Here is an 18,279-nt window from a genome sequence, read left to right on the forward strand (position 1 = left end):
AGGATATTTCCTATTGGTGCCCCACCCATGTATTAACCAGGTTCAACTAAAAAGGTCCAATTGACCTTTTTATTTGGCTTTTACGGTGCCTTTTACTATGGCACTATAAAAGCAGCTGCAGACATGGTCCAGAAATCTGTGGTCCTCCTAACATTTGTTCATTGACCTGAACAAGTCAGCAGTTCCTGTGGTTATGAATATGCAGGAAAAGGAGTTGCACCAATTTGGGTTCTTTCAATCAACGGACACTTATGATGGTTGCAGCATCCCACACTCCTGATCCCCATTTGTGACCTTCCCAACTAGCTTTTGACAAGCAAACTCAGTGGGGATGCCAGCAGGAAGTTGCCAGTCAGGGTCCAGTGAAATTGCCTTTAACAACCCACAACTGCAGAGGAACAGATGTAAGTTGGCACTGTCAGGTGACATCATGCTTCATGATCAGGCTGCTTAGTGACACGTGCAAGTCCCAAAAGCAGTCAGTAAGTGAGGACTGCTTCAATGGGAATGTCAACAGAGTAGTTGTGGAAAGTATTTTCTGCCCTTACTTTGATTTCAGGACTTTCATGGGCAAAACGGTTGTTTCAAATCTTGCAGAGGCTTTAGGCATCATTTCGTCAGTTAAGGCCCCCACATCTCTGAAAGTATTGAAAGGTTTGACTATAACAATTTTGAAATACTTTTTGGGCTGAAAACACATAGATTTTCCAAATATATAAGTTTCTAGGTTTGTTTATATCTCTGAATGCATATATCTACAATTGTATAATCTATCCCCATCACTTCCAGATATATTTCACAGAAGCCCTTTGCAGTGCTAAGAATTTGGGGGTTTTGTTCACAAAAAAATTATTAATTCATCAAAATATAAACTATAGAAGTGCAAAGAAAAATGAAAATAATGGTAGAAGGGAGGAAAAGGGGGAGCGAGATAAGTGTAGGGTTAAGGGGATAAGGAAAAGAAAAGCATTGAATTCTGACTCCTTTTGGTGCACTAGAATAAGGTGCTAACATAAAACCTCAACTATTTACTTTCATAAGATAATATAAACTAGCCACTTCTATAACAACAAACTTATTTAATCTACAGAACCCAAAATCAAACTATATTTTTTCTCTATCACAAGATCAAACTTCAAAAGCAGTTTCCACGTACAAACACATTATTCCTGTTCTTTTCTTTAATCAAACAGTCAATTTACCCATCTCTGCTAACTCCATCACGTTTTGCAGCCATTTGTCCATTGTGGGAATGAAAACATTCTTCCATTTTTGTGCACAAAGTATTCCTGCCTCAATCAACATATATAACAACTGTGTTTCATTTTTTTTAAAGTTCTTCATCCATTAAGCCTAAAATAATCCTGTTTTATTTTATATTTACTTTAATAGTCGTCTATTAAGATATGTATCTTACTCCATTTCTTTGCTTTGTGACATGCCCACCATAAATTATAAAAAGCTCTTCTTTATATTTCCAAAATTCAATGCTTTTATAGCATTCCCTAACCATATCATGCCATAAATAGTCATGCCATGAAAATCTTAATTCATGGCCCTCTAGCTCATGTAACCTCTTAATTTGGAGAGTCACACACTCTTTTTGCCAGACAAAACAAGCATCAAAGTACAATTTCAAATCTTGTAAACCCAACCTCCTCTTTCCTTAGCGTCTTGGAATAATTTATATTTAATTCTTGGTTTTATCCCTTGTAATATAAAGTTAGAGATCTCCATCTGCTATTGTTTATATGGTGTATCACTTACAAGTATTTGTAAAATCTAAAACAAAATGTATTTTGGGTAATTAGGGTGCTGGAGGTTAAAACCTACAAAGAATGGTTATAGGAATTGGGCATGTCTAGTCTAATGAGAAGGACTAACGGAGACATGATAACAGTGTTCCAATATTTGAGGGGCTCCTATGAAGACAAAGACGTCCATTTATTTTCCAAAGTATCAAAAGAAACGATGGATGGAAACTAACCAAAGAAAGAAGCAACCAATAACTAAAACGAAAATTCCTAACAATTACAGCAATCAACCAATGGAATAGCTTGCCTTCAAAAGTTTTGGGTGCTCCATCACTGGAGGCTTCCAAAAAGAGATTCAAAGTCCACTTCTGAAATGGTAGAGCAGAGGGTTGGACTAGAAGACCTTTAAGGTCCTTTCCCACTCTATTATTCTGTTATATATTATATTCATCTTAATTACAGCGATTCTATCCAATAATTGCTATTCTAAGAATTTGTATTGGCCCAAGTCAACCAGAGAATTTCATGGTTGAATGCAAATATGAACTTGGATCTCCGTAATTTTCAATGTGTCAAATAAATCACAATTAATCTAAGGTTATTTTAAGCATTGTGGAATATTTCCGTTTTACCTTTAATGTGTATAGTTTTCTTTTTTACATCTTCTGCAACCATTTTATAAACAATTTCTTTGAATCTTACAGGCAAAGAGGATGCCAATAAGAGAACTCCGGACAACTGAGAATAACAAGCAACGTTAAAAAGGAAAATCAATCAAGCCGGAAATCAAAACATTTCCATCTCCTTCAGAAACCCATAAAATTCTCCTTCTTCCTCAGCTGGTAATCAAGAAGAGATTTCGAACTGGAAAAAGTAGTGTATGCAGAACACAAGGATACATTACAGGTAGTCCTCGACTTATAACAGTTCATTTAGTAACTATTCGAAGTGACAGTGGCACTGAAAAACCTGATTTATCACCATTTTTCACACTTATGACTATTGCTGCAGCCCCATGGTCACGTGATCTATATTTGAATCCTTGGCAGCTAATTGACATTTATGACTGTTGCCCTGTTTTAGGGTCAGATGATCCCCTTTTACAGCTCCACAGATGTGGCTATTGTGGGCAAAGTGCGTATTTCAAATCACAACTGAGTGTGCACGAAATGATCCACATTGGAGAAAAGCAATACTAATGTGGCCAAAGCTTAACCAGAACTGCTCCTTGTGGTTGGTTCATGGAAGGACCCACATAGGGGAGGATCCCTACATGTGCTCCCAACGAAGTGGGCTTGCCACTTGGTGATACATTAGAGAACTCCCACGAGGGAGAAACCCTTTGAATGTCCTGACTGTGGGAAAGGTTTCAGTCAAAAATCCATCCTGATGAGAGACCAGATGACTCACACAGGAGAAAAACCCTTTGAATGTCCTATCTGTGGGAAAGGTTTCAGTCACAAATCCATCCTGATGAGACACCAGAGGACTCACACAGGAGAGAAACCCTTTGAATGTCCTGACTGTGGGAAAAGTTTCAGTCAAAATTCCCAACTGGTGGTACACCAGAGGACTCACACAGGAGAGAAACCCTTTGAATGTCCTGACTGTGGGAAAGGTTTCAGTCACAAATCCATCCTTATAAGACACCAGAGGACTCACACAGGAGAAAAACCCTTTGAATGTCCTGATTGTGGGAAAGGTTTCAGTCAGAAATCCAACCTAGTGAAACACCAGAGTGCTCACACAGGAGAAAAACCCTTTGAATGTCATGATTGTGCAAAAGGTTTCAGTCAGAATTCTTACCTAGTGATACACCAAAGGACTCACACAGGAGAAAAACTCTTTGAATGTCCTGACTGTGGGAAAGGTTTCAGTCACAAATCCAACCTAGTGATACACCAGAAGACTCACACAGGAGAGAAACCCTTTGAATGTCCTGACTGTGGGAAAGGTTTCAGTCACAAATCCATCCTGATGAGACACCAGAGGACTCACACAGGAGAGAAACCCTTTGAATGTCCTGACTGTGGGAAAGGTTTCAGTCAGAATTCCTACCTAGTGCAACACCAGAGGACTCACACAGGAGAGAAACCCTTTGAATGTCCTGACTGTGGGAAAGGTTTCAGTCACAAATCCATCCTGATGAGACACCAGAGGACTCACACAGGAGAAAAACCCTTTGAATGTCCTGATTGTGGGAAAGGTTTCTGTGACAAATCCAACCTAGTGATACACCAGAGGGCTCACACAGGAGAAAAACCCTTTGAATGTCCTGACTGTGGGAAAGGTTTCAGTCAGAATTCCGACCTAGTGATACACCAGAGGACTCACACAGGAGAGAAACCTTTCAAATGTCCTATCTGTGGGAAAGGTTTCAGTCAGAATTCCATCCTGATGGGACACCAGAGGACTCACACAGGAGAAAAACCCTTTGAATGTCCTGACTGTGGGAAAGGTTTCAGTCACAAATCCAACCTGGTGACTCACCAGCGGACTCACACAGGAGAGAAACCCTTCAAATGTCCTATCTGTGGGAAAGGTTTCAGTCAGAATTCCATCCTGATGGGACACCAGAGGACTCACACAGGAGAAAAACCCTTTGAATGTCCTGATTGTGGGAAAGGTTTCAGTGACAAATCCATCCTGATAAGACACCAGAGGACTCACACAGGAGAGAAACCCTTTGAATGTCCTATTTGTGGGAAAGGTTTCAGTCAAAATTCCCTCCTAGTAACACACCAGTGGACTCACACAGGAGAGAAACCCTTTGAATGTCCTGACTGTGGGAAAGGTTTCAGTCACAAATCCATCCTGATGAGACACCAGAGGACTCACACAGGAGAGAAACCCTTCGAATGTCCTATTTGTGGGAAAGGTTTCAGTAAGAATGCCAACCTAGTGATACACCAGAGGACTCACACAGGAGAGAAACCCTTTGAATGTCCTATTTGTGGGAAAGGTTTCAGTCAAAATTCCCAACTGGTGGTACACCAGAGGGCTCACACAGGAGAGAAACCCTTTGAATGTCCTGACTGTGGGAAATGTTTCAGTCACAAATCCATCCTGATGAGACACCAGAGGACTCACACAGGAGAGAAACCCTTTGAATGTCCTGACTGTGGGAAAGGTTTCAGTCAGAAATCCATCTTGATGAGACACCAGAGGACTCACACAGAAGAGAAACTCTTTGAATGCCCTGATTGTGGGAAAAGATTCAGTCAAAATTCCTACCTAGTGCAACACCAGAGGACTCACACAGGAGAGAAACACTTTGAATGTCCTGACTGTGGGAAAGGTTTCAGTCAGAATTCCAAACTAGTGATACATCAGAGGACGCACACAGGAGAGAAACCCTTTGAATGTCCTGACTGCGGAAAAGGTTTCTGTCAGAATTCCGACCTAGTGATACACCAGAGGACTCACACAGGAGAGAAACCTTTCGAATGTCCTATCTGTGGGAAAGGTTTCAGTCAGAATTCCATCCTACTGAAACATCAGAGGACTCACACAGGAGAGAAACCTTTCGAATGTCCTATCTGTGGGAAAGGTTTCAGTCAGAATTCCATCCTACTGAAACACCAGAGGACTCACACAGGAGAGAAACCCTTTGAATGTCCTGATTGTGGGAAAGGTTTCAGTCACAAATCCAACCTGGTGACTCACCAGAGGACTCACACAGGAAAGAAACCCTTCAAATGTCCTATCTGTGGGAAAGGTTTCAGTCAGAATTCCATCCTGATGGGACACCAGAGGACTCACACAGGAGAAAAACCCTTTGAATGTCCTGATTGTGGGAAAGGTTTCAGTCACAAATCCAACCTTGTGACTCACCAGAGGACTCACACAGGAGAGAAACCGTTCAAATGTCCTATCTGTGGGAAAGGTTTCAGTCAGAATTCCATCCTGATGGTACACCAGAGGACTCACACAGGAGAAAAACCCTTTGAATGTCCTGATTGTGGGAAAAGTTTCAGTCAAAATTCCAACCTGGTGATACACCAGAGGACTCACAAAGGACAGAATCTATTGGAATCTTAGATGCTTCCTGCAAGTTAACTGTGACTCCAACCTGAAAAGATGTAAGTGCTTCTTGCATAGTAACAACAACATACCAATTAGCACAAACATAATGTATTTCCAGGTTAGGCTTTTTTTGAGGAACATATAAGAACGCATGTCTCCATAAGGAGTTTGTTCAATTGTACAAATGGCTGTCTTGCCTATTTTGCTCGGAACCTTGGTACCAAATAAAGTTACATCTTTTCATCCCGAAGTCTGAGTGCTTAATTTTCTGCAACAATAGAGTCTCTCCACATGCTCCCCATAGGCCTCTCCATCCCTCAAAGGTCTTTCTACCATAGAGTCTCCACATGGACCCCATAGGCCTTTCTCTCCCCCACAGGGCCCCCACTTTACTAGAAGCCTGCAATACTTAGGCCTGACTCCCCCCCCCTACCAGGCATCACAGCCTCTTCCTCCTCCATACCTTTTGAAGATCTCTGAACCTCATGTGGGGAAGAGGGCAGGATATGCATATCTTGCCTGTGTGACTGTGTCAACGAAGCAGCCATTACTGTTGACTGTGCTTAGTATTCATCCCTAGGCCATGCAATAGACATGTGGAAGCAGCTGCCATTTTGCCATGGCTCCCTCCATGTCAATATGGTGGCTGTTTCTGGTTCACTGTTGTGTGGTAGTTGAACAAACTGTTCTATTTTGCTACCTTAACACTTTGTAGACTGTGTTACGGAGTTGTGGGTGCACCAAAAATGCTGGCTGTGTCTGGCAGATCTCCAAAAGGGCAAGCCATGTATCCCCGGGGGTGCATGATAAGTGGACAAATACCACTTGTGTCAGTTTTGTGCTGCAGCTGCCAATAAAAGCCAATGCAGTCCTAGACTGCATCAAAAGAGGAATAATGTCAAGAAAACAGGAAGAGAGAGAATTGCTTTAGGCGGTGCTGATGATACCACACTCAGAATACTGTGTCCAGTTCTGGTCACCATGATACAAAAAAATTGTTGAGACCCCAGAAAGTGTGCAGAGAAGAGCAACAAAGGTGATAAAGGGTCATTACGAGGGACAGGAGCTTCCAGTACTTGTGCATCTGACACAAAGAAGAGCGGATTGACTTATTCTCAAGGGCACCGGATGGCAGGAAAAGAAATAATGGGTGGAAGCTTGTTAAATTGAGGCCCAACCTAGAAGTAAAGAGAAATTGTCTGTCAGTAAGAGCAATGGATCAATGCAATAGCTTTCCTCCAGGGATTGTGGGTGCTCCATCACTGGAGGTTTTCAAGAATAGGCTGGACAACCATTTAAGTGGGGTGATGTAAAGCTCCCGCCTTGAGCAGCAGGTTGGACTAGAAGACCTCCGGGGTCCCTTCCAAGACTATAATGCTAGGTTTCCATGAATTTAGAGGCGGGTTAGACATAGTGCAGCCCATGAACTTGCTTCTCATAAAGTGGCTTAAAAAATATTTGGAAAATTAATTTAAATTATAAACTCAAAAAAAGAATTTTTTTTAAAAAAAACAATAGACACAACATTTAAATAGAAGGGAAAAAGGGGGTTCAAGAAGACAAAAACAGATTTTATATACATACATACATACATACATACATACATACATACATACATATATATTTGTTATATTTATGCTGATAAATAAATAAAGGGAGACTAGTATAGATCTATTTCAAGCTATTTAGCTCTCATCAGCTAGCCATACCCAAGTTTTTGGGAATCGAACCTGTGCTCTATTGCCTCCCAGGCAGGGAGTTAACCATTTGAGCTACAGAGAACGACTCCTTTATCAGCCAGCCAGGGTGGGAGGTGTATACTTAAAGTCACAACCCCTGGTATGCCCAAGTATGGGAGGAAGGTCACACTTCCACTCTCTGTCATTAGGCTCGTCACAAGAGTCCATCCAGACAGAAACCCAATATTTTTTTACTGTTGCCTATATATATATATATATATATATATATATATATATATATATATATATATATATATATATATATATATATATATATATATATATATATATATATATATATATATATATATATATATATATATATATATATATATATATTACCGACCCCCAGTTGAGTATTCATGAATATATTGGAACAATTAACTTCCTCCTTGCAAAGCAAAATTTAAAAAGTGGTTAACAATGAACCAACAGCAAAGTTAAAACATCAAAGCATTAACAAAGTTTTGCATTTAATTTGTATAAAGTCCAGAATGGCTTTTTATTTACCACAAGTCACCATAATCATTGTCTCTGATCTGTCCTCTTCCGCCACCACGTCAAATAGCTGCCTGACAGATTCAGTGTCGGTAGCAGGGTCTGAACCAGCAGCTGCCAATGAACTCCACCACCATTCTCCAGTGGGTCCCATCTCTTGCCTTGTGTCCTGGATCGATGCCACATTGGCCAGCTGTACATATTTGGGGGCCTCACGCTCCTTGGGGCATACATCCAACTGGGAAGCCCTATCGTCCTGCACTGGAAGGATTGCCACTGGGGACAGTTCTTCCGCCGCTCTGGCAGCAGCCTCCATTGCTGTTCCCTCAGCATTTCACATGATAGTCCCCTGCCTTCTTATGCCCTGCAGGCAACCAGTAGGCAAAGAGCTGGAGACACCGGGGGGAGAGGGGGAGTATGGAGCCCTGACTTACTGTTATGTTCCAAGCTTCCAACATCAGAAACGGCAAACGACATAATTCTTGGCATGAGATGTGTTTGATGCAGGCTTGAAAACTCAGCACAAAGTAACTGCAATCAAAGTCATCACTAGCCACTGCTGCTTCACATCTGGTTTTAACACCCCTGTATGCCCCTCCTCTCCCCAGTAGGTTCTGGATGCTGACAATGGCCAAGAAGGGTTGGGACATGGGTGGATTCCAGCAGTCACTACTGCTGGTTCACTCATGGGGGCACTATGCGGGCATGCACAGAGCAATAAAAATTGCTCTGCCCATGCACAGAAGCAAAATAAAAGATGGTGGCACCTATGGCGCTGCTGGGAGAGTTGGGCCAGGGGCGTGGCAGGCCTGGGTTACGGAATGCCTGCTTTTTGGTCACAGCTGATTGACAGGTACTCTGGGGCTCCAGCTGATCAGCAAGACCTCCAGCTTTCCAGCATTTTTCCCTGCAGCTATCAGCTTCTCGGTGCATTACTCGGCCTCCATTTAAGCCCCATTCAATCCAGATTCTAACCCACTCCACCGGCACAGTTTCTCCTCCTTTCCTTTCCTTCCCTTCCCAGGGACCCCCAGATGGCAACCCTGAGACGGCTCACAGAGTGCGCACAGTGTGACTATTTTGAGACAACTCAGGAGCAAAATAAAGTAAACAGGTTGGTCTTTCAAACAGTGGTTTATCTACAAGGAATGTATACATACATGTACTAGGCAAAGTTAGGCAATCAATCATCAACTATAGCATGGAAGCACACACACACACACACATACACACACAGAACGCCCTCACAGGGCCTCATCATCATTTCAGTATTACAGCCTTACAACAGCTGGTCAGCTATTAAATCATCTGTCGTGCTGTTTTGGAGTTTGACATGCTGTTTTGGGGTTTGAGGCCCCTGGGTCCCCTCCTAGCTCTCCTTTTGCTTTAGTCCTTTGAATTTTAAGAAGCCACCTCCTCCAGTTCAAATAGGGGTTCCATTTACCAAGCTAATCGGTTCACCGCCAAATGCGCGCTCGACAAAATCATGCCAACAAAACCGTGGAGAGAAAAGCGCGAGTTCGAAATCGCATCTACAAATGAGCACAGAAGCACGCCGTCAACAGCGCGCTGACAGAAGCGCGTTCTAAACTAACCCTAAAGGGATGTGCAGTCACTGGAGGCAGGGGAGGCGTCAAGCAGTCAAGTGAGGAAAAGGAAAGAATTTTTTAAATAATTAAAAAGGCCAGGGTACTTGCTGCCAGACTCTAAGTCACAGTGACTTTGAGTCTGCTTAGTGTTAACTGTAGGGGCAGGCTAGAGAACTATGGGCCTCCTTTGCATAAGGAATTTTTCGCCTTTTAAGAGTTAAGCAAGGGTTAAAAAGCGAAAAAAATTCGTATGCAAAGGAGGCACGTGATTCTCCCGCCTCCTGATCTGGGAGCAGCGAATCATGCCTTGCAGTTGAGTGACTGCGCAATCTAGCAGCAGGAGCCTTTCTTGTAAAACGCGCCTGTGTTGGAAAAGTTCATGCTCCGAGCAAGTTCAACTCTCCAGCGAGCAAGTAAAGTTTCTTTGGTTTTTCCAACCTTTTACCATTATGTCTATGGAGAGGTTCTCAATCATTCAGATCTGCGCTTTTTCCAAAGGCAAGTGGATTTTCTGGGGTCCATCCCCCTTTTCAGACGTTTCTCTTCTCATGCAAGAGGATAGAAGAACCGAAAGCTTCATGGATGAGAAGCGAAACGTTTTCAAAGGGGGGGAAAAATACCCCAAGAAAGTCAACTCGCCTTTTGGGGAAAAAAAGCACCTTTGGGACCACTTCTTCTTGGGTTAATGTGCCTGGCATTTGGGGACTTTAAAAGGATGCATGTTTCTCTCTTGCATTCTTTATATTTCGCGACATCCTTTGTTCAGTGTGTTGGTATTTCCATTGTCTGATAACTGCCAGGACGCGTTTAATGTTTTGTTACAGCTGCCCATTCCAAAATGCGATATTTCACATACTTTAAAGGAATAGTCATGGCAAAGCGAGAGGTTAGTCCACTTTAAGCTCCAAGGTGGGGTTTTGCTGTTTTTGAAATACGTTGCTATAATCTGGTGGGGCGCATCGTTTTTCCCTCACTCCCTGGGCAAACCATTAAACAGCGTTTTGTCGGTGTCAGCTGACAGGGTGCATTGTAAATGGTGATCGACTGCAAATGGATGAACCGTTAGGCCGGCGGTTGCTTTTCCCGTTGGGCTTGCTCAAAAACACATGGTGGGGTTTTTTTTTTTTTTTTGCTTGGCTTGGAATAGCGAGGCGTACTCACAAGGATGGCTGCTTTTATGCCAGAGGCAATCAGTTTGGGGGAGACTCGAGTTCACATTAAAAAGAATTAGTAATATATCGTTGCTAAGACTGGCCGCCCGCAAAGGACCTCCCCAGACTTGTTTTGATGAGTGCGGGGCGACTGACGGTAGTTTGCGCTGGCCGCGCCCGCTCAAACTAGCCTCAAACTAGCCTCAGTCGCCCCGTGTTCAGCAAATCAAGGCCAGGGAGGTCCTTTGTGGGCGGCCAGTCGTAGCCGCTTGCGCCCGGCACTGCGGCTGAAGTGAAGCCCCAAAGCCCATCATGAAAAGAAAAAAAAATGTAAAAGGAAAAAGGCAGGAGCTGAGGTCAGGCACGTCCCTGCCCCCAGTCCCTCTCATAGGCCATGTTCAGAAAAGAGTGCCACTCGGGATCCCACTGCTAGTGATCCTGGGGATAGGCGCAGCAGTTGGGACAGCGGTGGGTGGCCTAGCTCACTCCCTACAGTGCAGTTTAAGCAGCTGTCGGAGGAGTTCCAACATAGCCTAGGCCAGATTGCCTGGACCTTAGTCAAAGTGCAAGACCAGATAGACTCTTTGGCAGGAGTAAGTCCTGCAAAATCGATGGGGCCTGGACCTCCTGCCATCTGAGAAAGGTGGTTTGTTTGTTTTTAGGAGAAGAATGCTGTTTTTATATGAATAAATCAGGAGTGGTCAGAGAAGCTGCAAAGGACCTGCAAAACAGAGCAACCCAGATTGGACAGAGATTACTAGGGAGAGCCCAGTGGTTTTCATGGTTGCCAGGCACAGCCTGAGTCAAACAGCTACGGTTCCTGTTCAGTGGTGGGTTTCAAAACTTTTTGGAACCTACTCTGTGGGTGTGGCCTCCTTTGTGGGAGTGGTTTGCTGGCCATGTGACCTGGTGGGAGTGGCTTGCTGGCCATTCTCTCTCTCTCTCTCTCTCTCTCTCTCTCTCTCTCTCTCTCTCTCCCTCCCTCCCCTTCCTTTTCTCTCTGTCCCTTTTTTCTTTTTTTCTTTCATCTCTCACTCTTTTTCTTGCTTTTTTCTTTCTTTCTTTCTTTCTTTCTTTCTTTCTTTCTTTCTTCCTTTCTTTCTCTTTTTCTCTTGCTCTGTGTCAGTCTGTCAGTCTGTCTGTCTGTGTGTGTGTGTGTGTGTGTGTGTGTGTGTGTGCATGTGTGTGTGGCAGTGGTGGGTTTCAAAAAAAATTGGAACCTCTTCTGTAGGTGTGGCCTGCTTTCCCTGTCCACTGGTGGAACCTCTTCTAACCGGTTCGGTAGATTTGACGAACCGGTTCTACCGAATAGGTGGATTCTGATTGGTTGTCAAACTCTCTAGGCTGCGTTTTGAATCCAAGTTTGGTTGAGTTCTCAGATGCCATGTGGTCAGTTGAGTAAAGGGCCAATATTATCATGCCTTAATCCTATTCCTCTGGATCTGAAGTGGAGAAGTCTTTATTATGTAAATGGACTAGCTTGGCCTTCTTAATGGCCCATTGACAAAGTGGGGATGGGCAGGAAGCTACAGGCAGCTATTCTGTCTTTTTAAACATGTTTCTTTCTTTTCACATCCAGAGAAATATTCTGCCTTTTCAATATTTCGTAGGATATTTCATTTTTCTGGGAGAGGGCTGGGTGATAACTTCCTACACATCTACCGTGTTTTCTGTCAAAGGCAGGGGTGGGTTTCAACCGGTTCGCGGCGGTCCCTGCGAGCCGGTTGGTCAGCGAACCCGGAAGTAAGTAACTTCCAGGAACGGTGAAGGGCGCACCCGCCCGCCCGCGGTCCTTACCCGGTTTTGACGAGTTCTGCGCTTCTACGCATGCGCAGGACGCATACAGCGCCTGCGTGATCCTCCAGGAGCAGCTGGAGCATCGCGCAGATGCTAGTACGCATGCGTGCACCGTGCGCGTGCACAAGGATGCCGCCAGTCCCGTTCCAACCAAACCGGTTGGAACGGGGCGAGAAACCCACCCCTAGTCAAAGGCCTCCTTGAAATCTAGAAACAGGGCAAGAAAAGGCATGATTTAAGTGGATGAGCATATTTCAGTCAAAACTGAGATTATCAGTCCTTAATCAAGCATGGAACAATCTATCTGCCTGTTCAGACTAATATGTCCATATGAGGAAGCAAACAAGCATGAAGAAAATGTGAAGGGAAAGTGCTCTACTTGCTTCCCTTAGATTCTTAATAGATGTGTACACAATACACAGTAAATAGTATGTAGAATATTTACACTTTACCTTTATTTTGTAAAAGGAGCAAAAAGCAGAAAAAGAAATATTAGTTCATCCTGGATAGAGTTCACAAAGAAATTTGGATTAATGAAATAATATGATTTATTTTCTGGCTACCACCAAAAATAGGGCTTTAGTAAAAAATAAATAAATCTAAATCTGCTTTCACAAAAGCGAGCATGTATCCAGCGCTTCCTGCTTGCCTACTGCAAACCTAGACATGAAAGGGAAATACGGTAGAATTCGCTTTTTTGCTTAGAATTAAGGAATTTAGCCAATAAGAGTGCTTTAAATGCTTTGAATACAATATAAAAATGCGTGTTTGGATTAGAATGCTGTTCAGATGTTAGAAATTGTTATCTCTATCTGAAGCATTTGGCCAAATAAAGCTATTTCTTGATCCCGCAGTCCAAATCTCCTGATTTTCTGCAACAGTGTGTCATTTGGTTGCAAGAGTTTATCATGCCAATGAGCTTTGTTGTGGTGTCCCATGTCTCCTGTCCCTAATTTCATTTTAAACTTGAGGAACATGTAACTCTGTTGATGCAAAGGGGGTGTAGAAAAATAACCCCACCCTTTCCTAGAAAAATGAAATCTAGGAAATATTAAAAAGGCAGAATATTATACCTCCCTGGATGAGAAAAGGAGAAACATGCTCTTGGAAAGCAGCCCCCACCTTTGTTAATAGTCCCAGAAAGACAAAAACATCTCATCTACAACACAAAAGAGCTTCAGGGTGATGAATCCCATCATCCCATCCCATTAGACTGGACTAATCCAGTCTTCCTCACTCAGATTCAAACAAGGACAAAGCCATTAAGCCATAATAGGAATTGCCCAAAGCCCCTTCGTTACCACCACACAGCAAGACTCAACCCTGTATTTCGGCCTCCTATCAGGAGATGGCAGCATTTGTAACTGGAAAGCCAACAGTACAATAGCGGCCTTTGTGGTTGAGTTTAAGGAATTAAAACCGTCGAGTACTGTATTGCTAGAAAGGATGGAAGCAGGAGAGAAGCACAGAGGAACTTCCTCTTCCGGAATACTGAAGGAACACATTTTTCGTGCAAAGAGGGACTTGCGCCCCTTCCGAGACTCGAAGCAGCAGCTGGGAGGTGAGTCGAGGGCTGGTGGGAGGAGAATCCGGGAGCAACTCGGGATGTTTGGTTCCCTCCACGGCCTGGAAGCAGAGAAAAAACTAGATAGAATGTGGAGTAACAGCTGGGAGGGATCTTTGAGGTCATCTAGTCCAGCCCCCTGCTCCAGCAGGAGACCTTTTACATTTCAGGCACATGGCTGTCCAGTCTCTTCCTGAAAGCCTCCAGTGATGGAGCATCCACAACTTCTGCAGGCAAACCGCTTAATTGTTCTCACAGTCAGGAAACGTCTCCTTGTTTCTGGGTTGCTTCTCTGCCTGATTCGTTTCCATCCATTGCTTCTTGTTCTGCCTTCAGATACTCTGGAGAAGAGATTGAGCCCCTCTTCTTTGTGGCAGCCCCTCAGACATTGGAAGACCGCTATCATTTCACCCCTCGGCCTCCTCTTCTGTAGACTGGAAGATTTCCAACTTCAACTCTTTTGTTCTGTTATGGACCCTGTTATGTTTTCTTGGCAATAATATCGGACTGATCTGCCACTCTGTCTTTTGGATGTTTTTACTTCCACGTCTAGCCAACAAGCAGGATATTTCCTATTGGTGCCCCATCCATGTATTAACCAGGTTTAACTAAAAAGGTCCTATTGACCTTTTTAGTTGGCTTTTTACAGTGCCTTTTACTATGGCACTGTAAAAGCAACTGCAGACGTGGTCCAGAAATCTGTGGTCCTCCTAACACTTGTTCAGTGACCTGAACAAGTCAGCAGTTCCTGTGGTTATGAATATGCAGGAGAAAGAGTTGCACCAATTTGGGTTCTGCCAACCAGCGGACATTTATGATGGTTGCAGCATCCCACACTCCTGATCCCCATTTGTGACCTTCCCAACTAGCTTCTCACAAGCAAACTCAGTGGGGATGCCAGCAGGAAGTTCCCAGTCAGGGTCTGGTGAAATTGCCTTTAACAACCCACAACTGCAGAGGAACAGATGTAAGTTGGCACTGTCAGGTGACATCATGCTTCATGATCAGGCTGCTTAGTGACACATGCAAGTCCCAAATGCAGTCAGTAAGTGAGGACTGCTTCAATGGGAATGTCAACAGAGTAGTTGTGGAAATTATTTTCTGCCCCTACTTTGATCTCAGGACTTTCATGGGCAAAACGGTTGTTTCAAATCTTGCAGAGGCTTTAGGCATCATTTCATCAGTTAAGGCCCCCACATCTCTGAAAGTATTGAAAGGTTTGACTGTAACAATTTTGGAATACTTTTTGGGCTGAAAACACATAGATTTTCCAAATATAGTACGATTTCAAATCTTGTAAACCCAACCTCCTCTTTCCTTAGTGTCTTGGAATAATTTATATTTAATTCTTGGTTTTATCCCTTGTAATATAAAGTTAGAGATCTCCATCTGCCATTGTTTAAATGGAGTATCACTTACAAGTATTTGTAAAGTCTAAAACAAATTGTATTTTGGGTAATTAGGGTGCTGGAGGTTAAAACCTACAAAGAATGGTTATAGGAATTGGGCATGTCTAGTCTAATGAGAAGGACTAGGGGAGACATGGTAACAGTGTTCCAATATTTGAGGGACTCCTATGAAAACAAAGACGTCCATTTATTTTCCAAAGTACCAAAAGAAACGATGGATGGAAACTAAGCAAAGAAAGAAGCAACCTATAACTAAAAAGAAAATTCCTAACGATTACAGCAATCAAACAATGGAATAGCTTGCCTTAAGAAGTCTTGGATGCTCCATAACTGGAGGCTTCCAAAAAGAGATTTGACAGCCACTTCTGAAATGGTAGAGCAGAGGGTTGGACTAGAAGGCCTCTAAGGTCCCTTTCCACGCTATTATTCTGCTTTATGTTATATTCATCTTAATTACAGTGATTCTATCCAATAATTGCTGTTCTAAGAATTTGTATTGGCACAAGTCAACCACAGAATTTCATGGTTGAATGCAAATATGAACTTGGATCTCTGTAATTTTCAATGTGTCAAATAAATCATAATCAATCTAAGGTTATTTTAGCATTGTGGAATATTTCCTTTTTACCTTTAACGTGTATCGTTTTCTTTTTTACATCTTCTGCAACCATTTTATAAACAATTTCTTTGAATCTTACAGGCAAAGAGGATGCCAATAAGAGAACTCCGGACAATTGAGAATAACTAGCAACGTTAAAAAGGAAAATCAATCAAGCCAGAAATCAAAACATTTCCGTCTCCTACAGAAACCCATAAAATTCTCCTTCTTCCCCAGCAGGTAATCAAGAGGAGATTTCAAACTGGAAAAAATAGAGAATTGCAGAACACAAGGATACATTACAGGTAGTCCTCGGCTTATAACTGTTTAGTAGCCATTCGAAGTGACAGTGCCACTGAAAAACCTGACTGATGACCATTTTTCACACTTATGACTATTGCAGCAGCCCCATGGTCACATGATTTATTTTTGAATTCTTGGCACCTAACTCACATTTATGACTGTTGCCCTGTTTTTCGGTCACATGATCCCCTTTTGCAGCTCCACAGATGTGGCTATTGTGGGCAAAGTGCGTATTTCAAATCACAACTGAGTATGCATGAAATGATCCACATTGGAGAAAAGCAATACTAATGTGGCCAAAGCTTTAGTCAGAACTGCTCCTTGTGGTTGGTTCATGGAAGGACCCACATCGGGGAGGAGCCCTACAGGTGCTTCCAACGAAGTGAGCATGGCAACTTGGTGATACATTAGAGAACTCCCACGAGGGAGAAACCCTTTGAATGCGCTGACTGTGGGGAAGGTTTCACTCTAAACACCGGCCTGGTAATATACTAGAGGATGCACGCAAAAAAGAAATCATATGAATGTCCTGATTGTGGGAAAGGTTTCAGTCGGAATTATGATATGGAAACACACCAGAGGAGTCACGCAGCAGATAAACCCTTCGAATGTCCTATCTGTGGGAAATGTTTCAGTCAGAATTCCAAACTAGTGATACACCAGAGAACTCACACAGGAGAGAAACCCTTTGAATGTCCTGACTGTGGGAAAGGTTTCAGTCAGAATTCCGACCTAGTGATACACCAGAGGACTCACACAGGAGAGAAACCTTTCAAATGTCCTATTTGTGGGAAAGGTTTCAGTCAGAATTCCAACCTACTGAAACACCAGAGGACTCACACAGGAGAGAAACCCTTTGAATGCCCTATTTGTGGGAAAGGTTTCAGTAAGAATGCCAACCTAATGATACACCAGAGGACTCACACAGGAGAGAAGCCTTTCGAATGTCCTATCTGTGGGAAAAGCTTTAGTAATAATTCCAACCTACCAAAACACCAGAGGACTCACACAGGAGAGAAACCCTTTGAATGTCCTGACTGTGGGAAAGGTTTCAGTCAGAATTCCCACCTAGTGATACACCAGAGGACTCACACAGGAGAGAAACCCTTTGAATGCCCTATTTGTGGTAAAGGTTTCAGTCAAAAATCCATCCTGATGGGACACCAGAGGACTCACACAGGAGAGAAACCCTTTGAATGTCCTGATTGTGGGAAATGTTTCAGTCAAAATTCCAACCTGGTGACACACCAGAGGACTCACAAAGGAGAGAATCTATTGGAAACTTAGACGCTTCCTGCAAATTAACTGTGACCCCAACCTGAAAAGGGGAAACAAGATGTTTATCTGCTTCTTGCATAGTAACAACAACTTACCAATTATCGCAGACATAATGTATTTCCGTGTAAGGCTGTTTTTGAGGAACATATAAGAACGCATGTCTCCATAAGGAGTTTGTTCAATTGTACAAATGGCTGTCTTGCCTACCTTGCTCAGAACCTTGGTGCCAAATAAAGTTACTTCTTTTGATCTTGAAGTCTGAGTCCTTAATTTTCGAGAACAATAGAGTCTCCACATGGTCCCCATAGGCCTCTCCATCCCTCACAGGTCTTTCATTTTACCATAGAGACTCCACATGCTCCCCATAGGCCTTTCTCTCCCCCACAGGTCTTTCCTTCCACCATAGAGTCTCCACATTGTCCCCATAGGCCTTTCCCTCCCCCACGGATATTTCCTTCCACCATAGAGTCTCCACATGGTCCCCATAGGCCTTTCCCTCCCCCACGGATCTTTCCTTCCACCATAGAGTCCCCACATGGTCCCTATACGCCTTTCTCTCCCCCACAGCGCCCC

General features: G+C 43.2%; 1 protein-coding gene across 1 annotated transcript; it reads left to right on the forward strand.

The window, feature by feature from the left end:
- The first annotated feature begins 437 nt into the window (after window positions 1-437).
- Window positions 438-17,955, forward strand: LOC148047543 (uncharacterized). Its single transcript, XM_087708076.1, has 4 exons — window positions 438-482; window positions 2,838-2,888; window positions 3,072-5,792; window positions 16,924-17,955. The coding sequence occupies exons 1-4, from the start codon at window positions 438-440 to the stop codon at window positions 17,713-17,715; spliced, it is 3,609 nt and encodes a 1,202-aa protein (XP_087564202.1). The 3' UTR covers window positions 17,716-17,955.
- Window positions 17,956-18,279: the final 324 nt, after the last annotated feature.

This window comes from Thamnophis sirtalis, unplaced genomic scaffold, assembly GCF_051295495.1.
Source record: "Thamnophis sirtalis isolate CommonGarterSnake01/CBP01778 unplaced genomic scaffold, rThaSir2_p1.2 scaffold_3, whole genome shotgun sequence".
In the NCBI taxonomy this organism is placed as follows: Eukaryota; Metazoa; Chordata; class Lepidosauria; order Squamata; family Natricidae; genus Thamnophis; species Thamnophis sirtalis.